Source organism: Oncorhynchus clarkii, unplaced genomic scaffold, assembly GCF_045791955.1.
Source record: "Oncorhynchus clarkii lewisi isolate Uvic-CL-2024 unplaced genomic scaffold, UVic_Ocla_1.0 unplaced_contig_5682_pilon_pilon, whole genome shotgun sequence".
Lineage (NCBI taxonomy): Eukaryota > Metazoa > Chordata > Actinopteri > Salmoniformes > Salmonidae > Oncorhynchus > Oncorhynchus clarkii.
Window position 1 is genome coordinate 30,963 of NW_027258014.1, and position 13,463 is coordinate 44,425.

A 13,463-nucleotide genomic window follows, 5' to 3' on the forward strand; every position below is an offset into this window, starting at 1 on the left:
CAGTGACTCTAACCTCAGCCGTTACCACCAACTCCCTCTAAAATGGCCGCCAACTATCTCTGACCACGAATGGGACTTAGATCCAGTGACCCAAACCTCAGCCGTTACCACCAACTCCCTCTAAAATGGCCGCCAACTATCTCTGACCACGAATGGGACTTAGATCCAGTGACCCAAACCTCAGCCGTTACCAGCAACTCCCTCTAAAATGGCCACCAACTATCTCTGACCACGAATGGGACTTAGATTCAGTGACTCTAACCTCAGCCGTTACCACCAACTCCCTCTAAAATGGCCGCCAACTATCTCTGACCACGAATGGGACTTAGATCCAGTGACCCAAACCTCAGCCGTTACCACCAACTCCCTCTAAAATGGCCGCCAACTATCTCTGACCACGAATGGGACTTAGATCCAGTGACTCAAACCTCAGCCGTTACCACCAACTCCCTCACGCTAACCATCAAAAGATCTGCTGTAGTTTTCATATCTCACCACCAGACAGAAAACATTGGCAGCTGAAAGCAGACTGGCTGAACAGAAAGAGATGTGGCTGAAATGGACTCCGACCGTGGACTTCAACCCACTGCCATTAAACCTTTTTCTGGTTATTATAAGATGTACTTCCCAGTCAGATATTCGGGTGTGGCAGGTAGCCTAGTGGTTAGAGTGTGGGGACGGCAGGTAGCCTAGTGGTTAGAGTGTAGGGACGGCAGGTAGCCTAGTGGTTAGAGTGTAGGGACGGCAGGTAGCCCCCAACTCACGCCCTGACCAAACTAAAATAGAGACATAAACAAGGAACTAAGGTCAGGCAGTGACACTCAGGAACATTCAGTGTCTTCTTGGTGAGCATCTCCAGTATAGATCTGGCCTTGTGTTGAAGGTTGTTGTTCTGCTGAACGGTGAATTAATCTCCCAGTGTCTGATGGAAATCAGATCCAATTGAATTGGTCAAATACACATATTTATCAGATGTTTATCCGGGTGTAGTGGTACTGCTGGTGTTCCTAGCTCCAACAGTGGTACTGCTGGTGTTCCTCGCTCCAACAGTGGTACTGCTGGTGTTCCTCGCTCCAACAGTGGTACTGCTGGTGTTCCTAGCTCCAACAGTGGTACTGCTGGTGTTCCTAGCTCCAACAGTGGTACTGATGGTGTTCCACGCTCCAACAGTGGTACTGCTGGTGTTCCTCGCTCCAACAGTGGTACTGCTGGTGTTCCTCGCTCCAACAGTGGTACTGATGGTGTTCCTCGCTCCAACAGTGGTACTGCTGGTGTTCCTAGCTCCAACAGTGGTACTGCTGGTGTTCCTCGCTCCAACAGTGGTACTGCTGGTGTTCCTCGCTCCAACAGTGGTACTGATGGTGTTCCACGCTCCAACAGTGGTACTGATGGTGTTCCTCTCTCCAACAGTGGTACTGCTGGTGTTCCTAGCTCCAACAGTGGTACTGCTGGTGTTCCTCGCTCCAACAGTGGTACTGCTGGTGTTCCTCGCTCCAACAGTGGTACTGCTGGTGTTCCTAGCTCCAACAGTGGTACTGCTGGTGTTCCTAGCTCCAACAGTGGTACTGATGGTGTTCCACGCTCCAACAGTGGTACTGCTGGTGTTCCTCGCTCCAACAGTGGTACTGCTGGTGTTCCTCGCTCCAACAGTGGTACTGATGGTGTTCCTCGCTCCAACAGTGGTACTGCTGGTGTTCCTAGCTCCAACAGTGGTACTGCTGGTGTTCCTCGCTCCAACAGTGGTACTGCTGGTGTTCCTCGCTCCAACAGTGGTACTGATGGTGTTCCACGCTCCAACAGTGGTACTGATGGTGTTCCTCTCTCCAACAGTGGTACTGCTGGTGTTCCTAGCTCCAACAGTGGTACTGCTGGTGTTCCTAGCTCCAACAGTGGTACTGCTGGTGTTCCTAGCTCCAACAGTGGTACTGATGGTGTTCCACGCTCCAACAGTGGTACTGCTGGTGTTCCTCGCTCCAACAGTGGTACTGCTGGTGTTCCTCGCTCCAACAGTGGTACTGCTGGTGTTCCTCGCTCCAACAGTGGTACTGCTGGTGTTCCTCTCTCCAACAGTGGTAATGATGGTGTCCCTCGCTCCAACAGTGAAATGCTGGTGTTCCTAGCTCCAACAGTGGTACTGATGGTGTTCCTCGCTCCAACAGTGAAATGCTGGTGTTCCTCGCGCCTACAGTGGTTATGCTGGTGTTCCTAGCTCCAACAGTGGTACTGATGGTGTTCCTAGCTCCAACAGTGAAATGCTGGTGTTCCTAGCTCCAACAGTGAAATGCTGGTGTTCCTAGCTCCAACAGTGCAGCACTATATAACAATTCACAACAATACACACAAATCTAAAAGTAAAAGAATGGAATTAAGAAATATATAAATATTAGGACGATCAATGTCTGAGATGCATTGAATAAAACACAGAATACAGTACATTGAATAAAACACAGAATACAGTACATTGAATAAAACACAGTATGATAGAACACAGTACAATGAATAAAACACAGTATGATAGAACACAGTACATTGAATAAAACACAGTATGATAGAACACAGTACATTGAATAAAACACAGTATGATAGAACACAGTACATTGAATAAAACACAGTATAATAGAATACAGTACATTGAATAAAACACAGTATGATAGAATACAGTGCATTGAATAAAACACAGTATAATAGAACACAGTACATTGAATAAAACACAGTATGATAGAATACAGTGCATTGAATAAAACACAGTATAATAGAACACAGTACATTGAATAAAACACAGTATAATAGAACACAGTACATTGAATATAACACAGTATGATAGAACACAGTACATTGAATACAACACAGTATGATAGAACACAGTACATTGAATAAAACACAGTATAATAGAACACAGTACATTGAATACAACACAGTATAATAGAACACAGTCCATTGAATAAAACACATAATAGAATACAGTACATTGAATAAAACACATAATAGAATACAGTACATTGAATAAAACACAGTATGATAGAATACAGTACATTGAATAAAACACAGGATGATAGAATACAGTGTATTGAATAAAACACAGTATAATAGAACACAGTACATTGAATAAAACACATAATAGAATACAGTACATTGAATGAAACACATAATAGAATACAGTACATTGAATAAAACACAGTATGATAGAATACAGTACATTGAATAAAACACATAATAGAATAAAGTACATTGAAAAAAACACAGTATGATAGAATACAGTACATTGAATAAAACACAGTATGATAGAATGCAGTACATTGAATAAAACACAGTATGATAGAACACAGTACATTGAATAAAACACAGTATAATAGAATACAGTGCATTGAATAAAACACAGTATAATAGAACACAGTACATTGAATAAAACACAGTATGATAGAATACAGTGCATTGAATAAAACACAGTATAATAGAACACAGTACATTGAATAAAACAGAGTATAATAGAATACAGTACATTGAATAAAACACAGTATGATAGAACACAGTACATTGAATAAAACACAGTATGATAGAATACAGTGCATTGAATAAAACACAGTATAATAGAACACAGTACATTGAATAAAACACAGTATCATAGAATACAGTACTTTGAATAAAACACAGTATGATAGAACACAGTACATTGAATAAAACACAGTATAGTAGAACACAGTACATTGAATAAAACACAGTATGATAGAACACAGTAAATTGAATAAAACACAGTATGATAGAATACAGTACATTGAATAAAACACAGTATGATAGAATACAGTACATTGAATAAAACACAGTATGATAGAACACAGTAAATTGAATAAAACACAGTATGATAGAATACAGTACATTGAATAAAACACAGTATAGTAGAACACAGTACATTGAATAAAACACAGTATGATAGAACACAGTAAATTGAATAAAACACATTATGATAGAACACAGTAAATTGAATAAAACACAGTATGATAGAACACAGTAAGTCAGTGGGGCGGCAGGGTGGTTAGTGGTTAGAGCGTTGGACTAGTAACCAAAAGGTTGCAAGTTCGAATCCCCAAGGTACAAATCTGTCGTTCTGCCCCTGAACAGGCAGTTAACCCACTGTTCTTAGGCCAGTTAACCCACTGTTCCTAGGCCAGTTAACCCACTGTTCCTAGGCCAGTTAACCCACTGTTCCTAGGCCGTCATTGAAAATAAGAATTTGTTCCTGACTTGACTAGTTAAAAAAATAAAAATTTCTGCCACTTTAGTCCCTTTGTCCCAGGCAAGCGTTCAGAAATTGAAATGTATTGAAACAACATTTTGCCAGTATTATATAGGTCTTTGATTTGTCTAGAAATAAATATCTGACAACGCCTGCGATTGTACCATTCAGGAATTGATATATTTTGGTCATTTTTCTCAGACAGCCATAGACGGATGTCATTTCCATCACATCTTTAAACAACATCCGTTTTAGTTGAAAATGAAATCTCACACAATTATTTTATAACACATTGCTTCTATATTTGTACATTAATTTACATTGAATATTATTCTTAAAGTGTTTTTTTTAAAAGTTTTTCCTAAAATGATTAAGTCAAAACACAACGCCTGAATGTAAAACCTTGTCTTTGTGACAACTGAAAAGACTCATTTAGCATTAACACATAAACACATAAAAACATTTCCACCCAACCTTTTAGTGAGATGATGACAACCACCATATGATGTCCCCGTCTAATACAAATCAATCTATGTAAATTATACACAATTATACTAATTTAACTAAATAATATGGGTGTGGTGGAAAAGACACCTAGGTAAAAAAAAATAATAATATGAAAATAATATTTTATTGTAAACGTTTTGAACAACGACCATTGTAAAATAATTTAATTCATTTAAGAAAAAGTCAGATTCCAAAAGTGGCCAGAGCTCAGTGGTTTGGAGAGATGAGCCCAGAGGGGTCCTCTGTATAGAAGAGCTCAGTGGTTAGGAGAGATGAGCCCAGAGGGGTCCTCCGTATAGAAGAGCTCAGTGGTTTGGAGAGATGAGCCCAGAGGAGTCCTCCGTATAGAAGAGCTCAGTGGTTTGGAGAGATGAGCCCAGAGGAGTCCTCCGTATAGAAGAGCTCAGTGGTTTGGAGAGATGAGCCCAGAGGAGTCCTCTGTATAGAAGAGCTCAGTGGTTTGGAGAGATGAGCCCAGAGGAGTCCTCCGTATAGAAGAGCTCAGTGGTTAGGAGAGATGAGCCCAGAGGAGTCCTCCGTATAGAAGAGCTCAGTGGTTTGGAGAGATGAGCCCAGAGGAGTCCTCCATATAGCAGAGCTCAGTGGTTAGGAGAGATGAGCCCAGAGGAGTCCTCCATATAGCAGAGCTCAGTGGTTAGGAGAGATGAGCCCAGAGGAGTCCTCCATATAGCAGAGCTCAGTGGTTAGGAGAGATGAGCCCAGAGGAGTCCTCCATATAGAAGAGCTCAGTGGTTAGGAGAGATGAGTCCAGAGGAGTCCTCCGTATAGAAGAGCTCAGTGGTTAGGAGAGATGAGCCCAGAGGAGTCCTCTGTATAGAAGAGCTCAGTGGTTAGGAGAGATGAGCCCAGAGGAGTCCTCTGTATAGAAGAGCTCAGTGGTTTGGAGAGATGAGCCCAGAGGAGTCCTCCGTATAGAAGAGCTCAGTGGTTAGGAGAGATGAGCCCAGAGGAGTCCTCCGTATAGAAGAGCTCAGTGGTTTGGAGAGATGAGCCCAGAGGAGTCCTCCATATAGCAGAGCTCAGTGGTTTGGAGAGATGAGCCCAGAGGAGTCCTCCATATAGCAGAGCTCAGTGGTTAGGAGAGATGAGCCCAGAGGAGTCCTCCATATAGCAGAGCTCAGTGGTTAGGAGAGATGAGCCCAGAGGAGTCCTCCATATAGAAGAGCTCAGTGGTTAGGAGAGATGAGTCCAGAGGAGTCCTCCGTATAGAAGAGCTCAGTGGTTTGGAGAGATGAGCCCAGAGGAGTCCTCTGTATAGAAGAGCTCAGTGGTTTGGAGAGATGAGCCCAGAGGAGTCCTCTGTATAGAAGAGCTCAGTGGTTTGGAGAGATGAGCCCAGAGGAGTCCTCTGTATAGAAGAGCTCAGTGGTTAGGAGAGATGAGCCCAGAGGGGTCCTCTGTATAGAAGAGCTCAGTGGTTAGGAGAGATGAGCCCAGAGGGGTCCTCTGTATAGAAGAGCTCAGTGGTTTGGAGAGATGAGCCCAGAGGAGTCCTCTGTATAGAAGAGCTCAGTGGTTTGGAGAGATGAGCCCAGAGGGGTCCTCTGTATAGAAGAGCTCAGTGGTTAGGAGAGATGAGCCCAGAGGAGTCCTCCATATAGAAGAGCTCAGTGGTTAGGAGAGATGAGTCCAGAGGAGTCCTCCGTATAGAAGAGCTCAGTGGTTTGGAGAGATGAGCCCAGAGGAGTCCTCTGTATAGAAGAGCTCAGTGGTTTGGAGAGATGAGCCCAGAGGAGTCCTCTGTATAGAAGAGCTCAGTGGTTTGGAGAGATGAGCCCAGAGGAGTCCTCTGTATAGAAGAGCTCAGTGGTTAGGAGAGATGAGCCCAGAGGGGTCCTCTGTATAGAAGAGCTCAGTGGTTAGGAGAGATGAGCCCAGAGGGGTCCTCTGTATAGAAGAGCTCAGTGGTTTGGAGAGATGAGCCCAGAGGAGTCCTCTGTATAGAAGAGCTCAGTGGTTTGGAGAGATGAGCCCAGAGGGGTCCTCTGTATAGAAGAGCTCAGTGGTTAGGAGAGATGAGCCCAGAGGGGTCCTCCGTATAGAAGAGCTCAGTGGTTTGGAGAGATGAGCCCAGAGGAGTCCTCTGTATAGAAGAGCTCAGTGGTTTGGAGAGATGAGCCCAGAGGGGTCCTCCGTATAGCAGAGCTCAGTGGTTTGGAGAGATGAGCCCAGAGGGGTCCTCCGTATAGAAGAGCTCAGTGGTTTGGAGAGATGAGCCCAGAGGAGTCCTCCGTATAGAAGAGCTCAGTGGTTTGGAGAGATGAACCCAGAGGAGTCCTCCGTATAGAAGAGCTCAGTGGTTTGGAGAGATGAGCCCAGAGGAGTCCTCCGTATAGAAGAGCTCAGTGGTTTGGAGAGATGAACCCAGAGGAGTCCTCCGTATAGAAGAGCTCAGTGGTTTGGAGAGATGAGCCCAAAGGAGTCCTCCGTATAGAAGAGCTCAGTGGTTTGGAGAGATGAGTCCAGAGGAGTCCTCCATATAGAAGAGGTCAGTGGTTTGGAGATGAGCCCAGAGGAGTCCTCCGTATAGAAGAGCTCAGTGGTTTGGAGAGATGAACCCAGAGGAGTCCTCCGTATAGAAGAGCTCAGTGGTTTGGAGAGATGAGCCCAAAGGAGTCCTCCGTATAGAAGAGCTCAGTGGTTTGGAGAGATGAGTCCAGAGGGGTCCTCCACATAGAAGAACTCAGTGGTTTGGAGATGAGCCCAGAGGAGTCCTCCATATAGAAGAGGTCAGTGGTTTGGAGATGAGCCCAGAGGAGTCCTCCGTATAGAAGAGCTCAGTGGTTTGGAGAGATGAACCCAGAGGAGTCCTCCGTATAGAAGAGCTCAGTGGTTTGGAGAGATGAGCCCAAAGGAGTCCTCCGTATAGAAGAGCTCAGTGGTTTGGAGAGATGAGTCCAGAGGGGTCCTCCACATAGAAGAGCTCAGTGGTTTGGAGATGAGCCCAGAGGAGTCCTCCATATAGAAGAGCTCACTGAGCAAAGTGAAACTGTATAATTTGTGGTATCTCCAACACAGGTGTGGAGTGTCACCTGCATGTGGGTATCAACAAAATCACCAAAGGTTCTCACCGCACGAATACTCAATAAGGTTCTCACAGCACAAAGACTCTAAGGTTCTCACAGCACAAAGACTCTAAGGTTCTCACAACACAAAGACTCAATAAGGTTCTCACAACACAAAGACTCAATAAGGTTCTCACAACACAAAGACTCAATAAGGTTCTCACAACACAAAGACTCAATAAGGTTCTCACTGCCCAAAGACTCAATCAGGTTCTCACTGCACAAAGACTCAATAAGGTTCTCACTGCACAAAGACTCAATAAGGTTCTCACAACACAAAGACTCAATAAGGTTCTCACAACACAAAGACTCAATAAGGTTCTCACTGCCCAAAGACTCAATAAGGTTCTCACAACACAAAGACTCAATAAGGTTCTCACAACACAAAGACTCAATAAGGTTCTCACAGCACAAAGACTCTAAGGTTCTCACAGCACAAAGACTCAATAAGGTTCTCACAACACAAAGACTCAATAAGGTTCTCACTGCCCAAAGACTCAATAAGGTTCTCACAACACAAAGACTCAATAAGGTTCTCACAACACAAAGACTCAATAAGGTTCTCACAGCACAAAGACTCTAAGGTTCTCACAACACAAAGACTCAATAAGGTTCTCACAACACAAAGACTCAATAAGGTTCTCACAGCACAAAGACTCTAAGGTTCTCACAGCACAAAGACTCAATAAGATTATCACAACACAAAGACTCAATAAGGTTCTCACAGCACAAAGACTCTATAAGGTTCTCACAGCACAAAGACTCAATAAGGTTCTCACAGAACAAAGACTCAATAAGGTTCTCACAGAACAAAGACTCAATACGGTTCCCATTGTTACTGCAGCTGATCCCTTTGTGATACTGTAGTTTGTCGGCCATGTACTGGGTTTTGCAGAGTCATGTGTCCATATCCTGGACTGTTGGCTTGACAACCCCAAAAAAAGGACGTATTTTAAAGAATTCATAGTAGGACATTTTAATCTCTGAATATTCCCTCTTAATATCCTGATAAAAGGTTCTGAATTTTGCCGTTCAAGAAGCTTCTGCCTTTTCTTCTTGTTCCTCGTTAGCGTGTCCTTTCCCCCTGTTGTTGTTCTGCTGTTGACATCACGTTCAAAGAATCTAGTGATTTTCTCTTCTGTGGCTGTGCTAATTATGTTACACTGATTCTTCCTGGAGTATTGAAGACTTGTTGGCCTGTTTTAATTTGCCCTCAATGCTTTTGCTGAAAATCCGAATTCTTTTGTTTGCAGCTTTGACCAGGCCGTTCTTTCTCAGGATGTTGCCTCTGAGCATTTTTGAAGCCACTTCCTTGTCCTTGGCGCTGGACATTTTAAAAAATATTTTTGCTTTATTAACTCTGCAACGACGGCATTTTGATAAATAAAATCCTTCTCAAGTTTTTCAGGAGTTCCCTTTCTGTTTTGTCTTTGTCTTTGGGGAATATTGTCTCTCCATTTTCTTCAGTTCATCATACCTTTTTTGTATTTCTCAAATTTCGTTAAGCTTTACCAAGTTTGATATTTGTTATGCAAAGATGTTTTTGAGCGACCTCGTCCAAACTCTCCCTCGTCCAAACTATCCCTCATCCAACCTTTCCCTCGTCCAACCTCTCCCTCGTCCAGCCTCTCCCACGTCCAACCTCTCCCTCGTCCAACCTCTCCCTCGTCCAACCTTTGTAAGTTAGGGGCAGGTGAGTTAGGGGCAGGTAAGTTAGGGGCAGGTAAGTCAGGGGGAGGTAAGTTGGGGGCAGGTGAGTTAGGGGCAGGTAAGTTAGGGGCAGGTAAGTCAGGGGGAGGTAAGTTGGGGGCAGGTAAGTTAGGGGCAGGTAAGTTAGGGGCAGGTAAGTTAGGAGCAGGTAAGTTAGGGGCAGGTGAGTTAGGGGCAGGTAAGTTAGGGGCAGGTGAGTTAGGGGCAGGTAAGTTAGGAGCAGGTAAGTTAGGGGCAGGTGAGTTAGGGGCAGGTAAGTTAGGGGCAGGTAAGTTAGGGGCAGGTAAGTCAGGGGCAGGTGAGTTAGGAGCAGGTATGATGTCCTCATGTTCTGGCTGCAAGTCATCTGGTGACTGAGGTGGTGAGTTGCCTGATAGGTAGGTCTCCAATGCAACTGTTCTTTTTAATGTCTGTCTTCTATTCCGTTGATTACATTTCCATTTCCATCTCTTGTATCTTTGTTCTCGCTACTACATACAACCAAATAACATCTATATACAACTACTACATACCACCAAATAACATCTATATACAACTACTACATACCACCAACTAACATATATATACCACTATTACATACCACCATCTATATACCACTAATACATACCACCAACTATATACCACAATACACGCCACCAACTACATACCACTATTACATACCACCAACTAACATCTATATACCACTATTTCATAATAAAACCACCACCCCTTTCCACTACTTTGAACCTTAACTCATCCGACACCAAGCTGAAAACCTGGAAGGACGGGACTCTTTCGTTCCATTCACCTTGTAACTCTTCTGCAGTAAAATCTCGTACACCCAAGTATTTCTCTACAGCTGCCACCCCAACATCTTTTCTCTGTGATTTTACAATCCGTTTCTGTGGTACAGGTGATAACCATGGTAATGCATTCTACGAAGCCAACCTGACTGAAGCACAAATTCACATCACTCCGTATTGGCCTCGGTCTGCTGTCCACCCTTGACCCATCATCATCTACTCTCTTCATTTGCTCTGTTCTGCTCTGACCCTGGCAACATCAACCTGTCTCTCTCACACCGGACACTTCTGATCCCCAGTAACATGGGTACCCCCACAATTGACAAACACAGTTTCACACTATTTTGTCCCGTGCCTTCCTGCACACTTCTCTCATCTTCCTCCTTACACACTGCTGCAACATGATCATGAGCTTGGCATCTGAAACACCTCACTGGGTTCGGCACAAAAATCTCTCACTGGATAACTGACATATCCTAACCTTACTTTATCAGGTAAAGAACACGCTTCAAAACTCAAAAGAGCAGACAATGTGTACTCAGTTTCATCTCGCTTGCCACTGTGTATTCGTCGTACCAAACGGCGGTCGTCGTAGACACAGGGAATCTAACATTTCAGTTGCTGAACACCCCAACACCGCCACCCCAGTAATCACCAAACGGGGGTCGTCGTAGACACAGGGAATCTAACGTTTCAGTTGCTGAACACCCCAACACAACGCCACCCCAGTAATCACCAAACGGAGGTCGTCGTAGACACAGGGGTTCTTACATTTCAGTTGCTGAACACCCCAACACCGCCACCCCAGTAATCACCAAACGGCGGTCGTCGTAGACACAGGGGGTCTTACATTTCAGTTGCTGAACACCCCAACACCGCCACCCCAATAATCACCAAACGGCGGTCGTCGTAGACACAGGGGGTCTTACATTTCAGTTGCTGAACACCCCAACACAACGCCACCCCAGTAATCACCAAACGGCGGTCGTCGTAGACACAGGGAATCTTACATTTCAGTTGCTGAACACCCCAACACCGCCACCCCAGTAATCACTCACTCTCAAATACGCCCTGCTCCTGAGAGCAAAGCAAGTCTTGTCCCGAGGCCTGTAAAATCATCAAATGTCCCCTTCGAGCTTTAACATCAAGTCAAATTACTTTCTACCCAGCCCGGGACTACATATGATCAGCCAAAAGAAAGTGATCCACGTTATACACAAATGTCACTCCCACTGGGCTATAATCGTCCTTTATGTGACCGTAGGATGAGAGGGTCTGACTCAGAGGTCTTCACCCCCACCTGCCACCGCAGGTGATTCATCCTCACTCTCGTCAGGTTAGATGTCTGAGTCATCAGAGACAGCAGAGTACGGTTTGGACTTGGTGCCCTTTTCACACATCAACACACATCTTCGCTCTGCACTGGGCTCTTCCTCGTTTTCCTCTCTGTCCATAACCACCATTTGGTGGATAATATGACTAGGAGAGAATAAAAACAATATGCCATAGTAAGAAGAAGACACACCAACGTCACTGTGGTGTAGAACACACCAACGTCACTGTGGTGTAGAAGACTTGAGAGATGGATACAATTATTCTGTCAGTTTGTTAATGAAGTAGGATATACATAGAATATACATAGAATATACATGGAATAAATAGAGAATATACATAGAATATACATAGAATATACATAGAATATACATGGAATATACATAGAATATATATGTAGAATATACATGGAATATACATGGAATACATAGAGAATATACATAGAATATACATAGAATATACATGGAATATACATAGAATATACATAGAATATACATAGAATATACATAGAATATACATGGAATACATATAGGATATACATAGAATATATATATAGAATATACATGGAATATACATGGAATACATAGAGAATGTACATAGAATATACATAGAATATACATAGAATACACATGGAATATACATAGAATATGCATAGAATATACATAGAATATACATGGAATATACATAGAATATATAGAGAATATACATAGAATATACATAGAATATACATAGAATATACATGGAATATACATAGAATATATAGAGAATATACATAGAATATACATAAAATATACATAGAATATACATGGAATACATATAGAATATACATAGAATATACATGGAATATACATGGAATACATATAGAATATACATAGAATATACATAGAATATACATGGAATACATATAGAATATACATAGAATATACATAAAATATACATACAATATACATGGAATACATATGGGATATACATAGAATATACATGGAATATACATGGAATACATATAGAATATACATAGAATATACATAGAATACATATAGAATATACATAGAATATACATAGAATATACATGGAATACATATAGAATATACATAGAATATACATAGAATATACATAGGACATACATAGAATATACATAGAATATACATAGAATATACATAGGATATACATAGAATATACATAGAATATAGATAGGATATACATAGAATATACATAGAATATACATGGATACATATAGAATATACATAGAATATACATGGAATACATATAGAATATACATAGAATATACATGGAATATACCGAGAATATATATAGGACATACCTAGGATATACATAGAATATACATGGAATATACATAGAATATAAATGGAATACATATAGAAAATACATAGAATATACATAGAATACATATAGAATATACATAGAATATACATAGAATATACATGGAATACATATAGAAAATACATAGAATACACATGGAATACATATAGAATATACATAGAATACATATAGAATATACATAGTATATACATGGAATACATATAGAATATACATAGAATACACCTGGAATACATATAGAATATACATGGAATACATATATAATATACATAGAATATACATGGAATACATATAGAATATACATAGAATATACATGGAATACATATAGAATATACATAGAAAATACATGGAATGCATATAGAATATACATAGAATACATATAGAATATACATAGTATATACATGGAATACATATAGAATATACATAGAATATACATGGAATACATATAGAATATACATGGAATACATATAGAATATA

General features: G+C 41.8%; 1 protein-coding gene across 1 annotated transcript; it reads right to left on the minus strand.

Annotated features, from left to right (window-relative positions):
• Positions 1-976: 976 nt before the first annotated feature.
• Positions 977-9,156, minus strand: LOC139394510 (mucin-22-like). Its single transcript, XM_071142585.1, has 2 exons — positions 9,085-9,156; positions 977-2,116 (listed from the first exon to the last, which is right to left on the minus strand). The coding sequence occupies exons 1-2, from the start codon at positions 9,154-9,156 to the stop codon at positions 977-979; spliced, it is 1,212 nt and encodes a 403-aa protein (XP_070998686.1).
• Between the last annotated feature and the right edge of the window lie 4,307 nt (positions 9,157-13,463).